The 21,854-nt window shown below is 40.4% G+C and overlaps 1 protein-coding gene across 1 annotated transcript in view; it reads left to right on the forward strand.

Moving 5' to 3' along the window:
• Positions 1–21,854, forward strand: part of man2a2 (mannosidase, alpha, class 2A, member 2) — an 83,046-nt gene that overhangs the window by 7,039 nt on the left and 54,153 nt on the right. The window contains exons 2-3 of the mRNA XM_059945913.1: positions 8,789–9,043; positions 14,270–14,414. Coding sequence (XP_059801896.1) covers positions 8,789–9,043; positions 14,270–14,414 — 400 coding nt within the window. The remainder of the gene's footprint in view (positions 1–8,788; positions 9,044–14,269; positions 14,415–21,854) is intronic.

Consider the following 21,854-nt stretch of genomic DNA (forward strand, 5'->3'; position numbering starts at 1 on the left):
CTTGGATGTGTTGGTTGTTAATGCAAATAACAGTTTCTCTGGTTTTAATGGACATGTGATAAATAAATGAGAATCGGATCTAAAATCTGAATTTGAAGTGCTAGGCAGGGACATTGATTACTTAACTTTGAGTTCTTTTACCAGTTCTCTCTCTCAGTGATACTTAACTGCAAAGCCCAAGGATTGAACCTGTTTTCCATGTTTTCCATTGTTCCACGTACCTGTAAGGAAGCAAAAGTAATATGATTATTAAGAAATTGATCGATCAACCTCTGGTTACAGATAATCTGTGAATGTTCTGTTTTCGTGATCCATGATCCATTTATAAATGTATTCTTGTCAAATATGTTATTTACAAAGTGTCTAATACACCTACTGCTATCGATTGCACCATAGTAGTGGATAATTAGTCTCTGCTTTCTGACTATCACTTTCTCCCAGGGAGTTTTTATCCAAGCCTGCCCTTACTGAAACATCTGACTAAGGTATAATTTCACTGACAGCTCTCCCGTACCTGGCTTAAATGACCCTGAGCTTGAGCTGACTGAAGGGGGGAGGGTGCTTCCAGAGTTTGTTGCCTTCTTTTTAAAAGAAATATTGATGCTAGTTATTCTGCACCAGTTCATGGTAAGGATTGAATCAAGACCTTTGTAACCCGTATAATTAAGCTGTATTCAACCCTGAGCATTTGATTGTCCTTGTGTTCCATGTTGTGAATTTATTGTGTAAACATCATCTTCTGCAGCAATCTCTTGCACAATTAATTAAACTCAGGAGTGCAATGCAGAACCACAAAAATTTTCCAAAATGGCAAATGTAGTGCCTTGTGAAAGTACTCAGCCCCTAACCCTTCTTTCACATAAAGAAATATTACATTTAACTGAGAAATTTATATTTGTGAATCACGTGCTTCTTTGTTTACAGTGGAGCAAAAAAAACACATGGAAAAACTGCCTCTCGCAGCTGTTACAGCCAGTAGACTTTCTGAAGTCTCTATTAGCTTTGCACAATGTGATGGAGCAAGATTTGCCCATTCCTCCTTGCAAAATTGCTCAAGCTGTGCCATATTAGTAGGGGAACGGAGGTGGACAGCAATTTTGAGGTCTTGCCAGAGATGTTGGATCAGTTTAAGGTCGGGATTGTGACTGGGCCACTCAAGGACATCAATTTTCTTCATTTGAAGCCACTCCATGGTTGCTCTGGTGTTGTGCTTCCTCCCTAGTTTAAGTTTTCTGGCAGAGGCATGTTTTTATACAGGATCTCTATATATTTAGCAGCATTCATCTTCCCATCAACCTTGGCCAGAATTCCATTCTCTATTGCTGAAAGGCATCCCCATAAGCATGATGCTACCTCCACTGTACTTTACAGGAGAATGATGTTACCTGCCTAATGCACACTACATGTAACACTTACTGTTGAGGCCAAAATGATAGATAGATAGATACTTTATTCATCCCCAAGGGGAAATTCAACATTTTTCCAGTGTCCCATACACTTCCACTTTAGTCTCATTCTACCACAAGATCTTCTAAGTGGTTCTTTGCAAGTCTGTATGGGCAAGGATTGTTTTTTAATTAGTCAGGGTTTTTCCTTGCTACTCTTCCATAAATACCCTTTTTATGCAAGGCCTTAGAGATTGTGGAATCATGAATGTCATCTCGAGTTACAGCCACCGACATCTGCTACTCACTCAGAGTGACTTGGCATCACAGTAGACTCTTTGCCGTTCTTCTCCAGTGACTTAAATTTAGAGGAGCAGCCTGACTTGGGCAGTGTGGCAGTGGTTTCATATTTTTTCCACTTTTTCATAATGGAGTGACTTGAGCTCTGAGGTATGTTTAGTGCCTTTGAGATGATCTTGTACCCCTCTCTATTATTTCCCTGACTTACCTATCTTCATTTTGGTTTGGTCTGTTGAAAATCTACCGTATTGTTGGACCTTACAGAGAGAGGGGGTTTATTCTTATGAATTTATTGAAAACAGGTGATCCTCCAATTTTCTACATTAACAAATTGGGTAAGTTAGTAAGGTAATATACAATATTGCACCTGAGGAAAGTTAGCGTAGTAATTACAAAGCGGATGAATACTTTTTCATCCTCAAAATTTTGTTTTTTAATTTTTGGTAAACTGTTGACAGGTTTCGGAAGTTTTCTTTTGATTTGACATGATGCACAATGTTTTGTAGATTAGCTCAAAAAATCCTACTTCAATATGTTTTAAATTTAGAAAATGAGACAGTAAAATGTGAAAATAGTTGTGGGGGCTGAGTACTTTTTCAAAGGCACTGTACTTGCTAAATTAATGGTTCTCCTACCTCTTGAATTGCCAGTGATTGGACTATTTTTGGAGAAGAACACTGCAGGACTAATATTCATTTCTGATAAATGATGTGCTACTTCATTTTATCTATCTATTCTATGTGGAGATGCAGCACAGTAGCACAGACCCTTCCAGTCCAACAAGCCCACACCGTCCAATTATCAGACTAAACTGTGGTTCTTCGTAATGTGGGAGGAAACTGGAGCAGCTGGAGGAAAGCCACACAGTCGTGGGGAGACTGTACAAAGAATGACAGGAATTGAACTCTGTTCATGGTGCTGTAATAACATTACACTAACTGCTGAATTCACAAGACACTGATCAGTATTGACTTCAGATTTCTCTTGCAGAGGAGTGGAGATTTAATGGTATCAAACAAAAATATGAGAGCCCTATACTGTGAGAGCTGCAAGGTCTTATTTTCCTTAGCAGACCAGACAATAATTAAGACCACAATATATAGAAGCAAAAGGAGGCCATTTTGGCCCATCAAGTTTTGGCTTTTTGGCTCCACCATTCTATCACAGCAGATTTATTATCCCTGTCAACCCTGTTATCCTGTCTGCTCCCTGTAACCTTTGACTCCCTGACAAATCAAGAATCTATCAACCTCTGCTTTAAATATACCCAATGAATTGGCCTCCACGGCCTTCTGTAGCAGTGAATTCCGCAGATTCACTATCCTCTGGTCCTAGGCTCACTAACTCTAGGAAACATTCTTTCCATATTCACTCTATCTAGGCTTTTGAATATTCAATAGGTTTCAATGAGATTCCCCCCCCCCCCCCCCCACCCATTCTTCTAAACTCCAGTGAGTACAAGCCCAGAGCTATCAAATGTTCCTCGTATATTAACTTTTTCATTTCCGGAATCATTCTTGTACCATTCTTGTGAACCACCTATGGACCCTCCCCTTAAGGATGGGTTAATGAAAGGAAGATTGAAAAATATGTTTTTTTTCCTCTCAACATCAAGTGCAGGGGTTCCCAACCCTTTTTATGCTGTGGACCTCTACCATTAACTGAGGGTTCTGTGGATCCCAGGTTGGGAACCCCTGATCTAGTGGGTCTCTGAAAGGATGGTGGAAGGAGAAAACCTGATCATGTTTACAAAGTGTGCAGTTGACATCACAGAATCCAGGCCTTTGGGCCCATAAAGTCAGAACTAGCCACTAATTATTGCTATACTTATTGCTATATTTCTTCACTATTCTTTGTGGTGCGACTGTAACGAAACCCAATTTCCCTCAGGATCAATAAAGTATGTCTGTCTAATCACCCATTTACACTAATTTTATTTTTTAATTCTCATTTTCCCAAGAGCCTACCCCCACAATTCCCAGATTCAACCATTCACTAGGGGATATTTACAGTGTCCAGTTAATCTACTAGTTCAAGTCTTTCAGATTTCATCCTGCAGAACTAGATCATTGGACCAAGAATGAGATTCTGCAATGCTAGAAATCCAGAGTAACATACACAAAATGCTGGAGGGCAAGCAGCATCTATGGAGGGAAATAAACAATCGAAATAGAAAAAATGGGGGGGGGGTGGAGATTAACCAGAATGGGGAATAGAATTCGGTCTCAGCAAGCAACCCCAACTGTTTATCTCTTTCTATAGATGCTGCTAAGTTCCTCCAGCATTTTGTATGTATTACTTTGGACCAAGAGCTCAGGAAAATATCTAATCGGAATAGACTATTTTTGGCTAGCATGGATATAAGGGCAGAATATTTCAGTGATTTGTTCCAGGGAAGTTTTTTTTGACTTGTGTCATTTTTGTCTGACTCAGTGATCAACGGTGCAGGTATCTTAATGTGTAGGATGAAATAGCACCAAATTTTGTAATTCAGCCCCTCTTATCTGCATAGCTTTCATGGTCTTTGAGCTATACATCAAAGAAACAAGTCCTTCTGCCCGGATCGTCTGTCAACGTTTGCCTGAATCACTGGAGCCGTTCCTTTCCTATCCAGACACATACACCAGGACATTTAAAAGTTGTAATTGTACCTGTCTGTCCCACCACCTCTAGCAGCTTGTTCCGTTTACCCACTGTCCTGTGTGTGAAAACATTTGATTCTTGGATCCTCTTTAATCTTCTCCTCACTTTGAACCTCATCCCACAAGTTTAGGTTTCCCTCACCCAACGAAAAAAGTTTGCCCTATCTATGCCCCTCATAATCTCCTCGATGGGATCACTCTATAAGCACCTCTATAAACTTCCATAAGGTCACTTCTCAGCCTTCAATGCTGTATATAAGTGCAGCTGTCCAATCTGTCCTTGTATCTAACATCCTCCTTTTCAGGCATTACGATGGGGAATATATGCACGTTTCTGTGTATTATCTAATGCTGCCATATTGTTCCTGTGACTAATACTCCTAGTGAAGTGTGACTTATGTTTGACAGAGTTATCTGTTTAGCTAAAGGAAACTCAAAGCCCATGATGCACATTGCTGTTACTGAGGAAGTTGGGAAGGGTGGGTGGGCAGCAACTTTCCTTCTTAATTTTTTTCTAGCAGTGTGCTCTGAGCAGGCCTGAAAACTGCGTGGCATTTTAAATAGTTTTTCCTGTCATATGTATACTAGGAATGTTTAGAATGAAAATTGAAAAATCACATTGATTTTATTTATTAATTGATTAATTATTTTTATTATTAATTTTATTTTATTAAATAATTAAATGAAATGCAGTACAACAAAGAAAATTTTTCATGTTTCATAAACATGGTCTCATCTCTCTGTATTACAAATCCATTGTCTATAAACACTGTCCAGATTAATTTTACATCCAGATCTATGATGCATCTTAATCCTTATTAGGTCATCCAAATATTCCACTTTGAGCCTGTTTCTGGATTTACCTTTGATTTAATTCATTAGACTGAATCCACGTTTGCAGGCAGCACTAGAAGCTTGATTCCAGTTACGTGGCAACAAAGACTGTGTGCGAGGGAACATTTCAGTTACTGTGCGGCTGTGCACCTCTGCAGTTTAGAGGGAGCAGTGGTGGGCAGACTTGAGATACAGGAGGTTTTCAGCCTCTCCTCAGACCGATTGCATATCACTTGGCAAGCAGCACGTTTGAGAGAAGGATGGGAAGAAGATACTGAGCAGGACATGAATAGCCTTGTACCAGGCTAGTTGTCAGCAAACCAACATGAGCCATTGAATTTACTTTCCACTGATGCTGAAATTTTTTTTAAAAACTCAGTTTTAATGTATTATTTCCCTCATTCTTACGTTCAACCTTTCCCAGCCTAAATGAAAAGGATCTTCAAACACCAAGACAGATTTTCTTGCACCATTTTATTCCTGCCATGATATTGTTGTTTAGAATCTCTCATTGAGCACACTCTTATAGCTGGAGAACTTGGTCCTTTGCTGATATACCCTATTCTTCAGGCTCCTTAACCTCAGCTCTTCCAGTGCTTCAGTTTCTGTCTTTGTTTTGCCACCTTCTTTCAGAAGAACTCAAAGTTGGAAGAGGTTTAATAAAAACAAGGTAACTGGTTGAGAATCCAGCAATTATAAAAATGAAACATGGAACAAATGTGCTTCTAGAGAAATTACTAAGTAGATTTGGAAAGGTATTTTAAGTTGAAGGAGCAAGTGAGGAAAGAAATAGAACCAAGCATGGAAAGGAGTCAGTCAGGTTTGAAGGAAACAAGGGCAATGTTTCAGGGATGTGGTAATGGCAAAGGGTACTTTAATTGTTCATCAGAAGATTAAATGCCTCTCTGTGCCTTACTGTTCTTTGTTTCTCAGCAGTATAAAGTTGTGTAGTGCTCTGGTTAATAGCGCACCTGTAGCGGTGTGCTACATGCAGCGCTAAAATTACGACACAGAGTCGGTAACTGCAGTTGAAGAAAAAACTCTATTCGAAATACCCAGCCTTGCTTTTAAGCCTTCCTCAACCTGCCCCCCGTGCCGCAGAGGCTCCAAAGCTCTGTGCTCGTAAACCCCGTTAGGCTATCCCCCTTAACCGGAACGCTGGCTAATTGTGAGCCGGTTCGGATGTGCCAGGAAATGGGTCACCACATTTTTGTTTCTCAGCAGTATATAGTTGTGTAGTGCTCTGGTTAATAATGCACCTTCCATTTCATGTTTCTGCTTCCAGAGCAGCTGCTGGAGGTCACCACTATGGTGATAGTCTGTTGCCAAGTTGCTGCCAAATAAGCTGTTTATATCTGGTATCTTCGAATAAATTGTTGATCAATGTCAAGATCTTGAAGTGGTTTATACACATTACTGATTAAACAATATTGAGCTGTCACATCGACTAATTCCAGCTGGATTTGCTAACAGGCAATCAATTAAGTTTTAGATCCTTCTGAATAAATTACATTCAGTCACCTTTAATTGGAGGTGGACAGTTTATTGCCAAGTCTTCCTAGTATTTCTTCTGATAAGCACTGTTTATTTTCATTATTTTTCTTATTTCTCATTAAGTCCATACTAGCTCTGAACATTCCCCCAATTATTTCCTTGTAACCTGTTCTTTTTCACATGTCCATCATCTCCTCCTTCCCATTCCCTCCATTCCCCTGTAACTGACCTTCACCAAGAGCAGGGTACTGCGGCCATTTAAAGCACAGCAGTTGGTTAGCATGTGGGCTCCCAAGGCAGGCAAGGTCAGATGGTCACTAAGAGAATGTGCAAGCTGCACTCAGACTGAGTCAGAATGGAAGCCAAGTTATTAGAGGTGTCTACTGTCACTTGAGGGGCATCTTATCTGCCTAACGGACTTTGCTAATCTATATTGGATTGCCAAATGAGTATGCCACATTCATGTGTTGATATGTTTATAGACAAAATATTACTTTCAGAGAAAGAAGATGAGAGCCTTGATGTAATGTTATCAAGTTGCTAAAGCATAGGAGAAGGCCATTAGGCTTGTAATTGTCATTTATTTAGAGGTACAGCATGGTACAGGCTCTACAAGCTACGCCACCCAGCAACCCACTGATCACGGGACAATTTACAATGGCCAATTGGCTGCTGGAAGGAAACCAGAACACCCAAAAGAAACCCACATGCACACAGGGGGAAAGAACATATGAACTTTATTACAGGCTACGGTGCAATTGAGCTCTGATAACCCGAGCTGTAATAGAGTTGGACTAACCCCTACACTACCATCTTGCCCCAAATTCTGAGTTCAGTGTTGAATTCTGTTTAGTCCAGTTCATCCCCTTCAGCCCTCCAGTGTATATCCAGTACTTCTGTAAAAGTTGTGATTGAAAATGTGTCTACTTTTGATCAATCAGTGAGTACTAAATCACCATAACTTGATGCATCAAAGAAAGGGACTTACTTCTAGCATTATTTGGTTCCTTTGCCAATCTCAAGCTCAAATCATCTATTTTGTATTCAGGTTCATTTATGTATCACACGCCCATCGAAACATACAGTGAAATGTGTTAACAACCAGCCCAACCTAACCAAGTGATCAGTCGCCACAGATAGCATGCCCACATTCTCAATTCTTCTTTCTACTCTTAACATTATTTTCTGTTTGTTTATCTTGTCTGGACTTTTCCTAGTCTCTGAATATTGCTTTCAAACCTCCCTTAACTCTGTCGAAGGATGCAGTACTCTCTCCCACATCTAGTTTTCCCTATAATTGAAATCCCTCATTTGTGGGTCATCCTTGTGACTGACTCTTTTCTTGACCCTGCCTAAAGCCTTCACATCTTTCCTAAAACACAATACTTAATTATTGATGAGCATGGGAAAATGGAATCTCAGACCCTTGCTGTATTCATGAAATCAGGAGGGAATGAGATGGAAGAAAACTTTTTTGAGGGAGAAAAAAAGGACAATTTTTTGTAAGTAACGGGTCAGATTGTATTTGAACTTTTATTGTAAATTTCAGCTGCCAGATCAGAAAAAGGATTTGCTCCATTCTTTTCCCAAGATGTTTTTTGAGTTACAACCAACTGTTGTATGTACTTGTTGAGAGTGAAGTACTTGTTAAAAGATGGTCTGATGTTTCTTCCCCTCAGCTATCATATTTCTGTTTTTTATGAACACAACCTCATTCTTCTTTTAAATGCACTTTTTTTTTGCAATTTATAGATTTTTATATCTTTGCACAGTGCTGCTGTCACGCAGCAACTAATTTCACGTCATGTGTCAGTGATAATTCTGATTCTTACCAAAGTTTAGACATTCGATCGTGTGCAGATCAGCTTGTGTCAAGTTCTGCATTCTGTATCAGAAAATGACATGCAATTGGAAGTACGTCTTGATTTTGTAACCTTCATATTATTTTAAGCAGGCCCTCTCAACATTTTGAAGAAATGATTGTTGAAGCTCTCAGGGGAAGTATGCTGTATGACTGTACAGCTCATTTTTTTCATCTACTCTAAATGACATAAATTAAAAGGAGTGAAATTTGCTGAGCTCTGAATCCACAGTGTAACATCCCCCACATTTTCTTTTGTTTCTGCAAAATAGAATCAGATTTCAGTGCTACAAAATCGCATTGAGCAGTTGGAGCAGCTTTTGGAGGAAAATCATCAAATAATCAGCCACATCAAGGACTCTGTGCTGGAGCTCACTGAGAATGCAGATGCACATCCAGGCCCAAACACCTTCCAAGCAAACGGCTCCTGGGTTTTACCAATAGACAATCAACAGACCTTCCTCTCAGTGTTTCCACAAGACTGCCAGTCTGCCATTGGGAATAATGAACAAAAAACAGACCTGCAGGTAGGCAAACCTGATCGAATGATTTATTTCTGCTGGCTTGCACCAGTTTCTAATCCTTGTGAATCAACAACACTGTCTTTTCTCCAAAGCTTTGTTGATGTGATTGTAAAACTCTCATTGAAAGTTAGAAAAGATTGGATTAAATAGCCTTCAGTGTGACTGCAGTTTTAATCCAGTTTGATAATCATCTTTTATTCTGCTTCCCCTATCAATTTACTCAAGGATTTGGGTGATGTAATTTGGCTGCATGTTTAAGTACAGTACAGTAGGTGCTGACTTACCTTGCAAGTGAAACATTAAAAAATCCTGTCTGCCTCTCAAACCATATGTCAAACCTTCATGGCAGGTTTTAAAGAATAAAATTGTATTTTTGTGAGCTATTGCAGTTGTATTGTCTATTACCAGTGTAACCCTCAGGTTTGGCTAGCAGCTTAATAGAAACATAGAAAACCTACAGCACAATACAGGCCCTTCAGCTCACAAAGTTGTGCCGAACGTGCCCCTACCTCAGAAATTACTAGGCTTACCTATAGCCCTCTATTTTACTAAACTCCTTGTACCTATTTAAAAGCCTCTTAAAAGACCCTATTGTATCCGCCTCTACCACCTTTGCCGGCAGCCCATTCCACGCCCTCAACACTCTCTGAGTAAAAAAACTTGCCCCTGACAACTCCTCTGTACCTCCTCCCCAGCACCTTAAACCTGTGTCCTCGTGTGGCAACCATTTCAGCCCTGGGAAAAAGCCTCTGACTATCCACACAATCAATGCCTCTCATCATCTTGTACACCTCTATCAAGTCACCTCTCATCCTCCTTTGCTCCAAGGAGAAAAGGCTGAGTTCACGCAACCTATTCTCATAAGGCATGCTCCCCAATCCAGGCAGCGTCCTTGTAAATCTCCTTTGCACCCTTTCTATGGCTTCCACATCCTTCCTGTAGTGAGACGACCAGAACTGAGCACAGTACTCCAAGTGGGGTCTGACCAGGGTCCTTTATAGCTGCAACATTACCTCTCGGCTCCTAAATTCAATTCCACTATTGATGAAGGCCAATACACCATATGCCTTCTTAACCACAGAGTCAACCTGCGCAGCTGCTTTGAGCATCCTATGGACTCGGACCCCAAGATCCCTCTGATCCTCTACAATGCCAAGAGTCTTATCATTAATACTATATTCTGCCATCATACTTGACCTACCAAAATGAACAATTTCACACTTACCTGGGTTGAACTCCATCTGCTACTTCTCAGCACAGGTTTGCATCCTATCAGTGTCCTACTGTAACCTCTGACAGCCCTCCATACTATCCACAACACCTCCAACCTTTGTGTCATCAGCAAACTTACTAACCCATCCCTCCACTTGCTCATCCAGGTCATTTATAAAAATCACGAAGGTCCCAGAGCGGGTCCCTGAGGTACTCCACTGGTGACCGACCTCCATACAGAATATGACCCATCTACAACCACTCTTTGCCTTCTGTGGGCAGCCAGTTCTGGACCCACAAAGCAATGTCCTCTTGGATCCCATGCCTCCTTACTTTCTCAATAAGCCTTGCATGGGGTACCTTATCAAATACCTTACTGAAATCCATATACACTACATCTACTGCTCTAGCTTCATCAATGTGTTAGTCACATTCTCAAAAATTTCAATCAGGTTCGTAAGGGAATCTAGGGGAAGACAGCTCCCACCCCGGCCAAACTTGAGAAATCTCGTTTGGATGGATGCTGCATGATGTTTTCCCCTGTTACAAATCAGTACCACGAAATAATAAACAATGCACAATATGCAATTAAATGATTGAGCTTTATAATTTTTAATTTGACTATAGGATTAGTAAAGAAAACAAAAAAGAGAAAGGGCCCATTCTCATGAAACAGTCTAATGCGTAATGTTGGAGCTCACAGTTTTTGTGTGTTTTTGTTCTTCATTGATTTCCTCCCCCGGGTGTCGACTCCTGACCCCATTCCAAGTCCATTCCGTCCTGCAGTCTACAACTTCCCTGTTCTGGCATCTTCCCTCTCCATCTTCTGCTGAACACAAGACCGCAAAACCTTTGCTTGGGCACACAAGAAAGAAAAACATCTCCCCTCATTGGCCAGCACACGTTCCAAAGCCCCCGTTATCTCTAGTCATAACCCAAACACCGTGCTACAGAAAAACCTTTCCCAGATGGTTATACCAGCAATATAATGAAGGATCAGCCAACCTGCTCATGGATTGTTTGTCCCATTCCCATCAGGGAAGAGGCTATGTAGCATCCATGTCAGGGCCACCAGACCCAAACCCCAAGCAGCGAGGCTGCTCAAACCCTTCACTCACTAACCGACCCCTCCACACCCCCAACCACTACTGGTTTATAATTTCCTGTCAGTCACCTTGTGTACAGACATTCCTGTATCTAGCGTCACTCTGTATACATATAGTCAATCTAGATACAGTAATTTATCTTGCATATTTATATTTATTGTTTTTATTTTTGTGTTTTTACAAAAATAAAAGCAAGAAATATAAATGTGTAAGATTGATTATGTACTGTATATAGATTGACTATTAGTGTTTTTTTTCTGTGTTGCATCGGATCCAGAGTGACTGTTATTTCTTTCCCCTCAACACATGTAGGTATACTGGAAATAATATTAAACAATCTTGAATCTTAAGTGGCACAAGTCTGAAACCTGTGCATTAATCACAAGGCACTTTGAAAGCTGCTGTATAAATGTTAATTTCTCTCCATAGATGCTGCCTGTTTTGGGGAATTCCTCCAGCATTTTGTGTATGTTGCTCTGGATTTCCCTCTTGTGTTTATTAGTTTCAGGCTAATGTTCTTCAGCTGTTGATTTGTGTACGGTTGAACTGCAAATGTTAATACAGGCAAAGGCTGTGTGATCAATAAAACAATTCTCTACTCTTGTGTCCTTGATCATTCAGAAGGACAGCAGCCATAATCGGAATCAAGTTTAGTTTGTTGTCATTCAACCATACACATGTATACCGCACATGAGACAATGTTCTTCCAGACCAAGGTGCACAACACAGTACATAGAACTCTCACACGTAACACACAAAGTAATTTTACCACAAGTAAGTTAACAAATAACAAGATGCGGATATGATACAAGTTAAAAAGTACACAGTATAACGCTACTGGCACTTCAAGCATGTTGAGTCATGGGTAGTAGTAGCAGGTGGTGAGTGGTCTTACGGCCTGGCGAAGAAGCTGTTTCCCATCCTAACAGTTCTTGTCCTACTGCCCTGAAGGTAGGGGGACAAAGAGATTGTTTAATATTTACATTTATATATTGAGATAGAGTGTGGAATAGGCTCTTTAAGTTGCACTGCCCAGTAATCCCAGAAGGGCCTATATAAATAAAACTTATTGCTTACGATTGTTTTATTAACTGTTACAAGAGCAGAAGACGAACAGGAAGGAGAAGCTGAGAGAACAAAGAAAACACTAAGGAAGACCAGAGATAAATTCCAGTGATGATCATGAACCTTTAAAATAGCCAGTTCAAATAACATGACAACCGCTACAGGAAACTGAAAAGTTTCTAGAAAAATACAAGCAACTCTACCATATTTCCTGGGAAATTCACTGAACAATTACATGTAGGTGATTATATAAAAATACAAGCCAACATAAGAAAGTTAAAATAATTCTACACTTTAATCAAACACTAGTATGAAAAAAATGTAAAGTTCAGGGGTGGTAAGATTCTGCAGATGCTGGAAGTCCAGGATAACAGATACAAAATTCTGGAGGAATTCAGTAGGTCAGGCAGCATCTATGGTGAGGAATGAAGAGTCAGCGTTTGAGGCTGAGGTCCTTTATCCAGACTGGGCAGTCACAATTAAGAACTGGGCTGTTTAGGATGAAATAAGGAGAAATTTGTTACTCAAAGGGTAGGAAATCTAGGAAGGCTGTGGTGGTTTAATCACTGTTTGCATTCCATGCAGAGACCAATACATTTCTGGATATTAAAAGAACTGAGGGAATGCAAACAGGGCACAAAAACTGTCTGAGGTAGAAGATCAGCCATGATGCAATTGGGCTTAAGCAGCTGCGTGTTCTGCTCCTGGTCTTTGTTTATCATTTAATATTCTGATTCTTGAGTATCTTCTCTTTGCCAAGGGCACAGGTTTTGTGAGATTAAATTTCAGTTCATTAAATCATGTACATTGGAACTCAACTAGATTTATTGAAGTGTTGTTATATTTAAGGAATAAATTGAAACATGTTATCTGATATAATTGCAATCAATGCTAATTTATCAGATGTAAATTTGTCACAATAGTGTTGCGTTTAATGCAATGCTATTACAGCTCAGAGATTGGAGTTCATTCCCACCACCCTCTATAAGGAGTTTGTATGTCCTCCCCGTGGAATATGTAGGTTCATGCCGGGTTTCGTCCCACTGTCTGAAGATGTACCGGTTGGTGGGTTAATTGGTTTGTAATTTGTCCTGTGATGAGGTTAGGTTTAAATCAATGGGTTACTGAGACAGCGGCGGGCTGGGAGGGCCTATTCTGCACTGTGCACCTAAATAAAAATATTTTAATAAATAAGATGTACTAGGGCTTTTAAATTTCCACAGATTTGGAGGAAATAACTGAGGAATGCTCTATTCCTAGCTGTCTGACTCAATGGATCGTAAAGAATGAGATCTAAAATTTATTGCTAGCAATTTTATTGTGATACATGAAGAAAGAAAGACAAATGGACAATGGAGTTATGTTATCTCGTATTCAGACGAGAGACAACCAAAAATTCCAATGATAACAATTAACCTACTTCCAGATTCAAGTGGTGTGACACTAGCTACTGGAAACTAAGTTGTTTTTGGAAACATATAGAAGCATCTGCACTATAATTAATCCACTGAATAATGCCATGTATATAAGTGATTATATAAAATTACAAGGAAGCATAGGAAAGTTAACCTACAAGAAAAATAACAATTCCATACCCCAATCTAACAGTGTTGATATTTAGTATTAAAGTTTTAATCAGGTTCCAATCTTACATCACCCTTTGAGCCATGGGATTCTGACACCTGTCATCACCTGGGCTGTGTATGAGAGTTCGGGATTCTCAACCCCTTGTTCTCCCTCATGTTTTTGTGTCTTACTGGGTCACTGGCCAGTTGCTCCCTGTCGATTTAGTAATTTCAAGGTGTGATGTGTTCTTGGTACATGCCTGTTTTCTTTGCTCTGATAGATGCTGGATATTTATTCGTCCCTGAAGTTTGACAATGTGGATGGCGGTGCATGGAAGCAGGGCTTCGAGATCACCTATGATCAGCAGGAGTGGGACAGTGAGCCTTTACAGGTGTTTGTGGTGCCCCATTCCCACAATGATCCAGGTGAGAGGAATGCATTGATTTTTCTGAGTCATCTTAAATTTATTTTACAATGAAGTAACAAGGTTTTTTTTAAGGCAACACCAGTGAATCTGCAGATTCTGGAAATAAATGAAAACACAAAATGCTGGCAGAACTCAGCAGGCCAGACAGCATCTATGGGAGGAGGTAGTGACGACATTTCGGGGCGAAAGGGTTTCGCTATTGTGACATCCACAACATGTCAGATGATCCAGAATATGCACATATCACAATTCATCAGCCACCTTGTGAGGTAAACCATATGCATGTTAAAAGAGAGGCAACTTCCCAAGTACAATCAAATGCCCTCAACTAGTAGGTGGTTCCTTAAGACTCCCAAAATATGACAAGAAAGGTCCCCATTTCGAATAGAACTTTTTCTCAGACCCCCTCAAAGTGAATTTAATCTTTCCTAATTTCAGAAAAAACATTACATCCTCTAACCAAGCAGTAGCAGATGGGGGAGTGGCAGATTTCCAGACCAGCAAGGTTCTCCTACAGGCCAAAAGCAATGTAAATCCAACGATATCCCACTGGTTTTGCATTTAAACCCAAAGCATCATCCGCCACACCAAATACAGCTATAAGCGGGCAAGGTCTCAGTGTCACCCCAAAAACCTCTCTGATAATTTTAAAAACCAGTGCCCAATAGCCATCAAGCCAAGGGCAAGACCAAAATGCATGCACTAAACCAGCCGGAGAGAAGGAACACCTGTCACAGCCAGCATCTGTCCCGGGATATATGTCAGCAAGCCTGGCTTTACCTAAATGTACCCTGTGTAAAACTTTAAATTGTATGAGCCCCAGTCACACATGATGACAAGGAATGAACCTGATTCAATGCTTTTGCCCAATATTCCTCAGCCAGATCCATACCAAAGTCATCCTTCCACCTAGTCTTAGTTTTGCTTAAATCTTGAACTTCCAAAGACATCAGCTGAGAGTATAGTACAGAGATCAGCCCTTTATTATTAAAGCTAAGAGTGAGTTTTTCCCACAACATAGCAGGTGGTAGATCAGGAAAAGAGGGAAATTTTTCCTTGACAAAGTGGTAAATCTGCAGATACTTTAAAAAATGGTTATGCGGTAGGCCATATTTACTGTGCAAGTTATCAAAACTATCAAATATAATACCAGTGTACAAATCCTTAATGCGCAGAAGACCGTTCAAACCCCATTGTCTAAAAACTGAATCAAGTGTGGAGGTGAGAAATAGATGGTTTCTATGAATGGGACCCAAAACTGAAGCTGATGTGAACTTATAGTGGCAGTAAAATTGATTAAAAATTTTGAGGGTGGAGAGCGCGACCGGGTTAGATGTGAATTGAGAGGATTTCAATGGCAAGGAAGAATACACTAAAGCTTGGAGAGATGAGGAGTGGCAAGACTGTGTCTCAAGCAGGCACCAGTTTATATCTGGCTGGTGAAGCCAAAATAATACCTTTTGAATGTTCGATGCCCAGTAATAATAAATAAAGCTAGGAAGGCCCATTCCACCTAAGTCACAACCTCTGGAGAATGAGCTTATTAACCCATGGGACCTTATTTTCCCAAATAAAGGAGGTTATAGCTTGGTCGACTGATTGGAAAAATAACTTGGGTAAGAAAACTGGCAAGCACTGGAACAAGTAAAGAAATCTGGGAAGTACAGTCATTTTCACTGATTGAATTCTCCCAGCTCTAGTAAGGGGTAAACTGCGCCATCTCTCAAAATCAGCCTTCATTTGGCTAACCTGAGGACTGTAGTTAGCTTCAAACAGAGATGTAAAAGAGGGAGTAACGTGTATTCCTAGATATACAAAACCATCTTGAGATAAAGGAAAAGGCAAAGATTCCTGTCGAATCTGTAGGGCCAAGTTATTAATGGGAAAGCATTTGCTTTTTTGAACGTTCAGTTTATAGCCAGAGAAGGCTCCAAATTGACCGAATAATGACACAATAGCAGGACTGCTACCTTCAGGGTCGCTAACATAAAGTAAGAGGTCGTCAGCAAATAGGGATACATGGTGTTCCATGTCCCCTTTCCTAACGCCTTGAAATAATGTAGTTGACTTAAGTGCAATAGAAAGAGACTCAATTTCAAAAAAAAGGGGACAATGGGCAACCTTGGCGAGTGCCACGTGTTAATGGGAAATAGATCAAATATAATTTGTCTGTACACGCGCTAAAAGCGAGTGATATAATAGCTTAACCCAGGCTACAAATATTCTGCCAAATCCAAATTTCTCCAAAACATTAAACAAGTATACCCACTCCACTCTATCAAACGCCTTCTCCGCATCTAAGGAGATAACAACCTCCGGACTTGGAGAATCACTGGGTGAGTAAACTACATCAGCTAGTCGACAGGTATCAAAAAAAGAATGGTGATTTTTAATAAAATCTGTTTGATCATCTGAGATTATCTTGGGAACGGCACACAAGCACTTTAGCCAATATGTTTACATCCACATTCAAAAGTGAGAGGGGCAATATGATCCACATTGAGTCGGATCCTTGTCCTTTTTAAGAAGTGAAATAGATGCCTGTGAAAGAATACGGGGTAAGGAGCCATTCTCCAAAGATTCCTGAAACACTTGTAGAAGAACCGGTATGAGTTTATCCATAAATTTCTTATAAAATTTTATCGGTTAACCATCAGGACCTGGGGACTTACCACTCTGCATAGCCATAATGGCATTATTAATCTCTTCCTGCCCAAGAGCCCGATCTAAATTCTCCACCTCCTCAAGAGTTGGTATTTCCAAATTATCTAAAAAAAACATTCCATATTTGTTATATCTGAGGGAAACTCTGAGGTATACAGAGAGGAATAAAAAGTTGCAAAGATGTTATTAATCTCTTTTGGATTGCCTGTCAAGTTTTGGTGCATGTCTCTTAATCTGGGGAATAAGTCGTGACACAGCTTGACGCTTCAACTGATGAGCCATAAGCCAGCTCACTTTGTCACCATATTCATAAAAGAGGCCATAATAGAGTCTTAGGAATTAATTGTTCTGATAGGTTTGTAGATAGAAGATTAAACTTCGCTTGCAAATCAGCCCGGCTTTTATATAATTCCGCAGTGGGTGCCTCAGAATATTGCCTGTCCAGGTCCAAAATAGATTGTGATAACACTTGCATTTCCTTCCTACGCTCTTTATTGGCATGTGAAGTACAAGGTATTATTTGACCCCTCAAGTAAGCTTTTCAAGTTTCCCAAAGTAAAGAGTATGATACCGACTCAGTTTTGTTAGTCTCGAAGAATGTGTCAATGTTAGCCAATATATAACCACAAAATTTCTCATTGGAAAGCAAAAGGGGATTAAGTCTCCACAGAGGCCATTCTGTAATGTTTAAAGGAAAATATAGGTCCAGTTTCACGGGCAAGTGATCAGATATAACTATAGCAATGTACTCAATTTGTCTAATCATTGATATCAAGGAGCTATCTATAAAGAAATAGTCTAGCCTGGAATAGGAGTGGTGAACATGAGAAAAGAAAGAGAATTGCCTAACTGATGGATTCAAATATCTCCAAGGATCTATATAACCATTTTATTTCATAAACATTGAGAAGGCCTTTTCCATACCAGAAGATGTTCCTCTAGAGCTAGACCTTTCTAGCAGTGGGTCAATAGCACAGTTCAGATCTCCTGAAAAGATTAGCTGGTGTGTATTCAGGTTAGGTATTAATGACAAAACCTTATTTGCAAAGTGGATGTCGTCCCAATTAGGGGCATAAATATTTACCAAAATGGCAGGTATCTGAAAGAGAGATCCAGAAACTATAATAAAGTGACCATTAGGGTCACTGATTACATCAGATGGTGTAAACTGCATTCTTTTGGTGATTAATATTGCCACCCCCCAGACCTACTATTAAATATGGAATGAAAAACCTGACTAATCCATGATTTATGGAGTCTATTATGGTCTTCCACTCTTCAATGTGCCTCTTGTAGAAATAGTATATCTGCTTTTAATTGTTTCAGATGAGAGAAAACTTTAGCTCTTAACAGGACTGTCGAGCCCCTTTATATTCCAAGAAATAAACCTCACAGGGTGGCCTCCATCTGCAGCATCCATGTTAACCGTATCAAAAGACACACCGGGCCCACAATCCAAAACAGTGGGAGGGCACAAGCTGCACACAATGCAGAATGAAAAGAAAGTCTGGCTAATCTGTAACACACAAAAGAATAAGCTGCCATGGTAATCCCCCAAAACACTACCCCCCACCCCTTTACACAAACAAGAAAAAACAATTAACCCCTGAAACCTAGATCTATCTCCCCAACTGAGGATGACTGCAGGCATTACCAAACAAAAAACTTCCAAAGTGTTCCCCATACAACCAAACCTTCAATCTAATCTAGGGTGGCTTCCCTCCTTAGAATTTACACCAATGCTTATTCTACCTTTAATATATATAGGCTAAAGATAACACAGGGCAAGCAAAGCATTAAAAACACAAAAAAACTAGAAAACGAAACGCCAGAGATACAAATCCCAAATATTTACATTTTGCTGGTTGAAGGTTTTTGTTCATCAGATTCCACAGCATAGCAGTTCAACCTGATCGTGTTCCACAAATTAAACTGGAAAAAATGAACAAAGAAGTGAATTGCGAAAATTAACAGTTTACCTCGACGGGAGGACCCTTCAATGCTGCTTAAACAACCTAAAAAAAAGTAATTGCTCTTCTCGTTCTTCTCCCCAGCACAAATGGTAAAACTCTTTGGCCGCCTCTGGTGTTTCGAAATAATGCTTTTTACCTTCGTGATGACCCGGAGCCGGGCAAGATACAAGAGGCTGAACCTGATCCCTTTCCCATAAAGCAGGGATTTCACCTCCTTGAAAGCTGCTCGTTTCTTCCTCAGCTCCGCACTAAAATCTTCATGAGAAAACATGTGATGCCCGTGGAAATACAGCTCCTGCTTCAATCTATTGATGATGCGTTGCTTATCTTGAAAGAAGTGAAAGAGAACCAGGAACGTTCTTGGTCTCGTTTGTTTGGCTTCAGAGACGCCGGATAGTTTAGGCCTGACTTGGTGAGCGCACGAAAGTATGAGAGGCCTTGGGAAGAAATTTGTCTCCAGCACTTCGTCAAAAAACTCGGTCATAAATTTAACAGGGTCCAAACCTTCCAAATTTTCAGGAATGCCAAACACTCTCAAATTGGATCTCCACAACTGATTTTCGAGGTCATCTAGTTTCCCCTTCAGAAATGCGTTTTCGTTCTGCAGCGCTGCAATGGCAGCTTCAGCGCTCGCCAGTCAGTCACTGTAATCATTCAGGCCATCTTCAACCTCACAAGTGCATTCGTCGTGCGACTCGTAATAAGGTATAATTTGTTCCATAGTAGCGTTCTCTGGTGACAAAGCATCTTCAAGTTCTCTTTTTAGGGCAGAATGCACTGCTTGCGTCATGTCAGTAAGAAGTACTAAGCAAAACCTCTCCAAGTCATCGGGTAGCGCAGGTCCTGCAGCGTGCAACTGCACCATTACCGTAACATTAGCTTTTTTGCTCAAGGCTTCGCTATCTTTTTCCCCAGTTTTACTTCGAAGGTGCATTTTGTTTGTCATGTCTGTGTCCAGCAACGTCCCGGGTTGTTCACAATGTTAAATATTCAGTTATCTCGAGCATACGGCGAAGATAAACAGGTAGATTTTCAATAAAAATCGGGAGCCACACTTACATGCACCTACTCACTCCATGCTCAACCCGGAAGTCCATAACAAGGTTTTTTAAGTGTGTTACAGTATTTTATAAAATTACTAATGGCTTTATGAAAATGGTGTAATTTTGGCCAGAGTCAATGTTGTCATAGCTTGGGGTAGTGGGGATAAGCTCTAAGCTCACACTACCTATCAAATGTGCTTCAAATACCCTCTGACAACCAAGTCCAGCTTCTAGTTTTCACGTGTGGCTGAGCTACTAAACTGTTTCTACTGATGGAAAAGGGCAAAGGTGGATTACTGGTGTCTTAAAGCCAGTCACTCCGGGCAGATGGGGTTTGTCACCCGTGGTTGGCAGCTTATCTAGGAGAAGGAAAACTCTGATCTCAAACCTTTGCTGCCTGGTGGCCATACCCACTTATGGGGAAGGCTTTGAGAGTAAGCCCTGAAGGGAAAACTCCAGAGATGGAGTCCTAAGACAGTCCTACGTTGAGTTCAACGCTGACTGGCAACTTCTGTGATGGTGCTGATGCCACTGGTCTCTGTTCCTTTGGATTTCATCAACTGCTTGGAGAGTGGGAGCCTGCTGCATGGGCAACAGCTTTCCCTCCATATTGTACTACCCTGGCTTGACAACTTGGATGCATCATCCATAGATGACCCCAACCAATGGAAGGCCTCTAAATTGGTTCCATCCTTGACATGATTCCTAAATATTTAGACCGTAGCTACGACGACAGTGGACTTGTAAATTTCCTCTGTACATCTGTGGAAATTCGGTTAAAGTGCTAAGAATGGCCACAAGGAGATTGGGGTTTTTCTTCAACTGCATCTTGAAGTTGAAAGTTCAGAGTAAATTTATTAACAAAATGCATATATATCACCATATACAGCCCTGAGTTTCATTTTCTGACATCAGTAGTTGGGATTCTAGCTCCAGTCAAGAGATTATACACAGTCCTGGTTGGTGTAGATGAATTCCAATAATACTTAATACTTGGAATGTGCAACTTGCAGTTTTTCTGGACTATTGTAGGATAATAATACTCTCATGATGTTGTTCCCATTAATACCACAAAACACCTTTTTTTAACAGCTTGTGCAGCAATATGATAAATTCTCCAAATAACTTGCTGACTTTAAACTGAAATGGAAACCAGTGAGTTTTAGCTTGTATATTTCATCGTCATAGTCAGCTGAAATGTAGAAACACTTCAGATCCCAGCTTCGAGTGCAAACCTAACCACATTCCTGACTGGCTCTTGGCCCCATACATCCAGCCTGGATTCTGGATATCGGCCTCAGCCATAGTCACAGAACCTCCTTGTACTTCGATCCCTCAGATTATACCCCATATGTCAACCCAGCAGAATTTCCAAATAAGAGAGAAGCGATTATCTCATTTTTATTGTAAGCTAGTGTAATATCGAGAGAATGACTGAGCTGTCTTATTTCAGAAGAGATGTGTAGTAGAGACACTTTCACCTTATTGGTTCTGCTGGGCATTAATAATTGTGGGATTGTGACGTCAATGTGAATCAGCTCATTCAATTTCTGTTGTTTATCAAATTGCTGTTTGTATGATATTACCATATCTACAGGGCTGCATTATAGAGTAATAGGGTACTACAGCACAGAAATGGGCACTTCTGCCCATTTAGCCCATGCAAACTGTTGTTCTGCATGTCCCATCAACCCTCACCTGGCCCATAGCCCTTCGTTCTCCACTCATCCATGTACTTATACAAACTTTTTGTAAGTG

The sequence above is a fragment of the Hypanus sabinus genome, chromosome 21, assembly GCF_030144855.1.
Source record: "Hypanus sabinus isolate sHypSab1 chromosome 21, sHypSab1.hap1, whole genome shotgun sequence".
In the NCBI taxonomy this organism is placed as follows: Eukaryota; Metazoa; Chordata; class Chondrichthyes; order Myliobatiformes; family Dasyatidae; genus Hypanus; species Hypanus sabinus.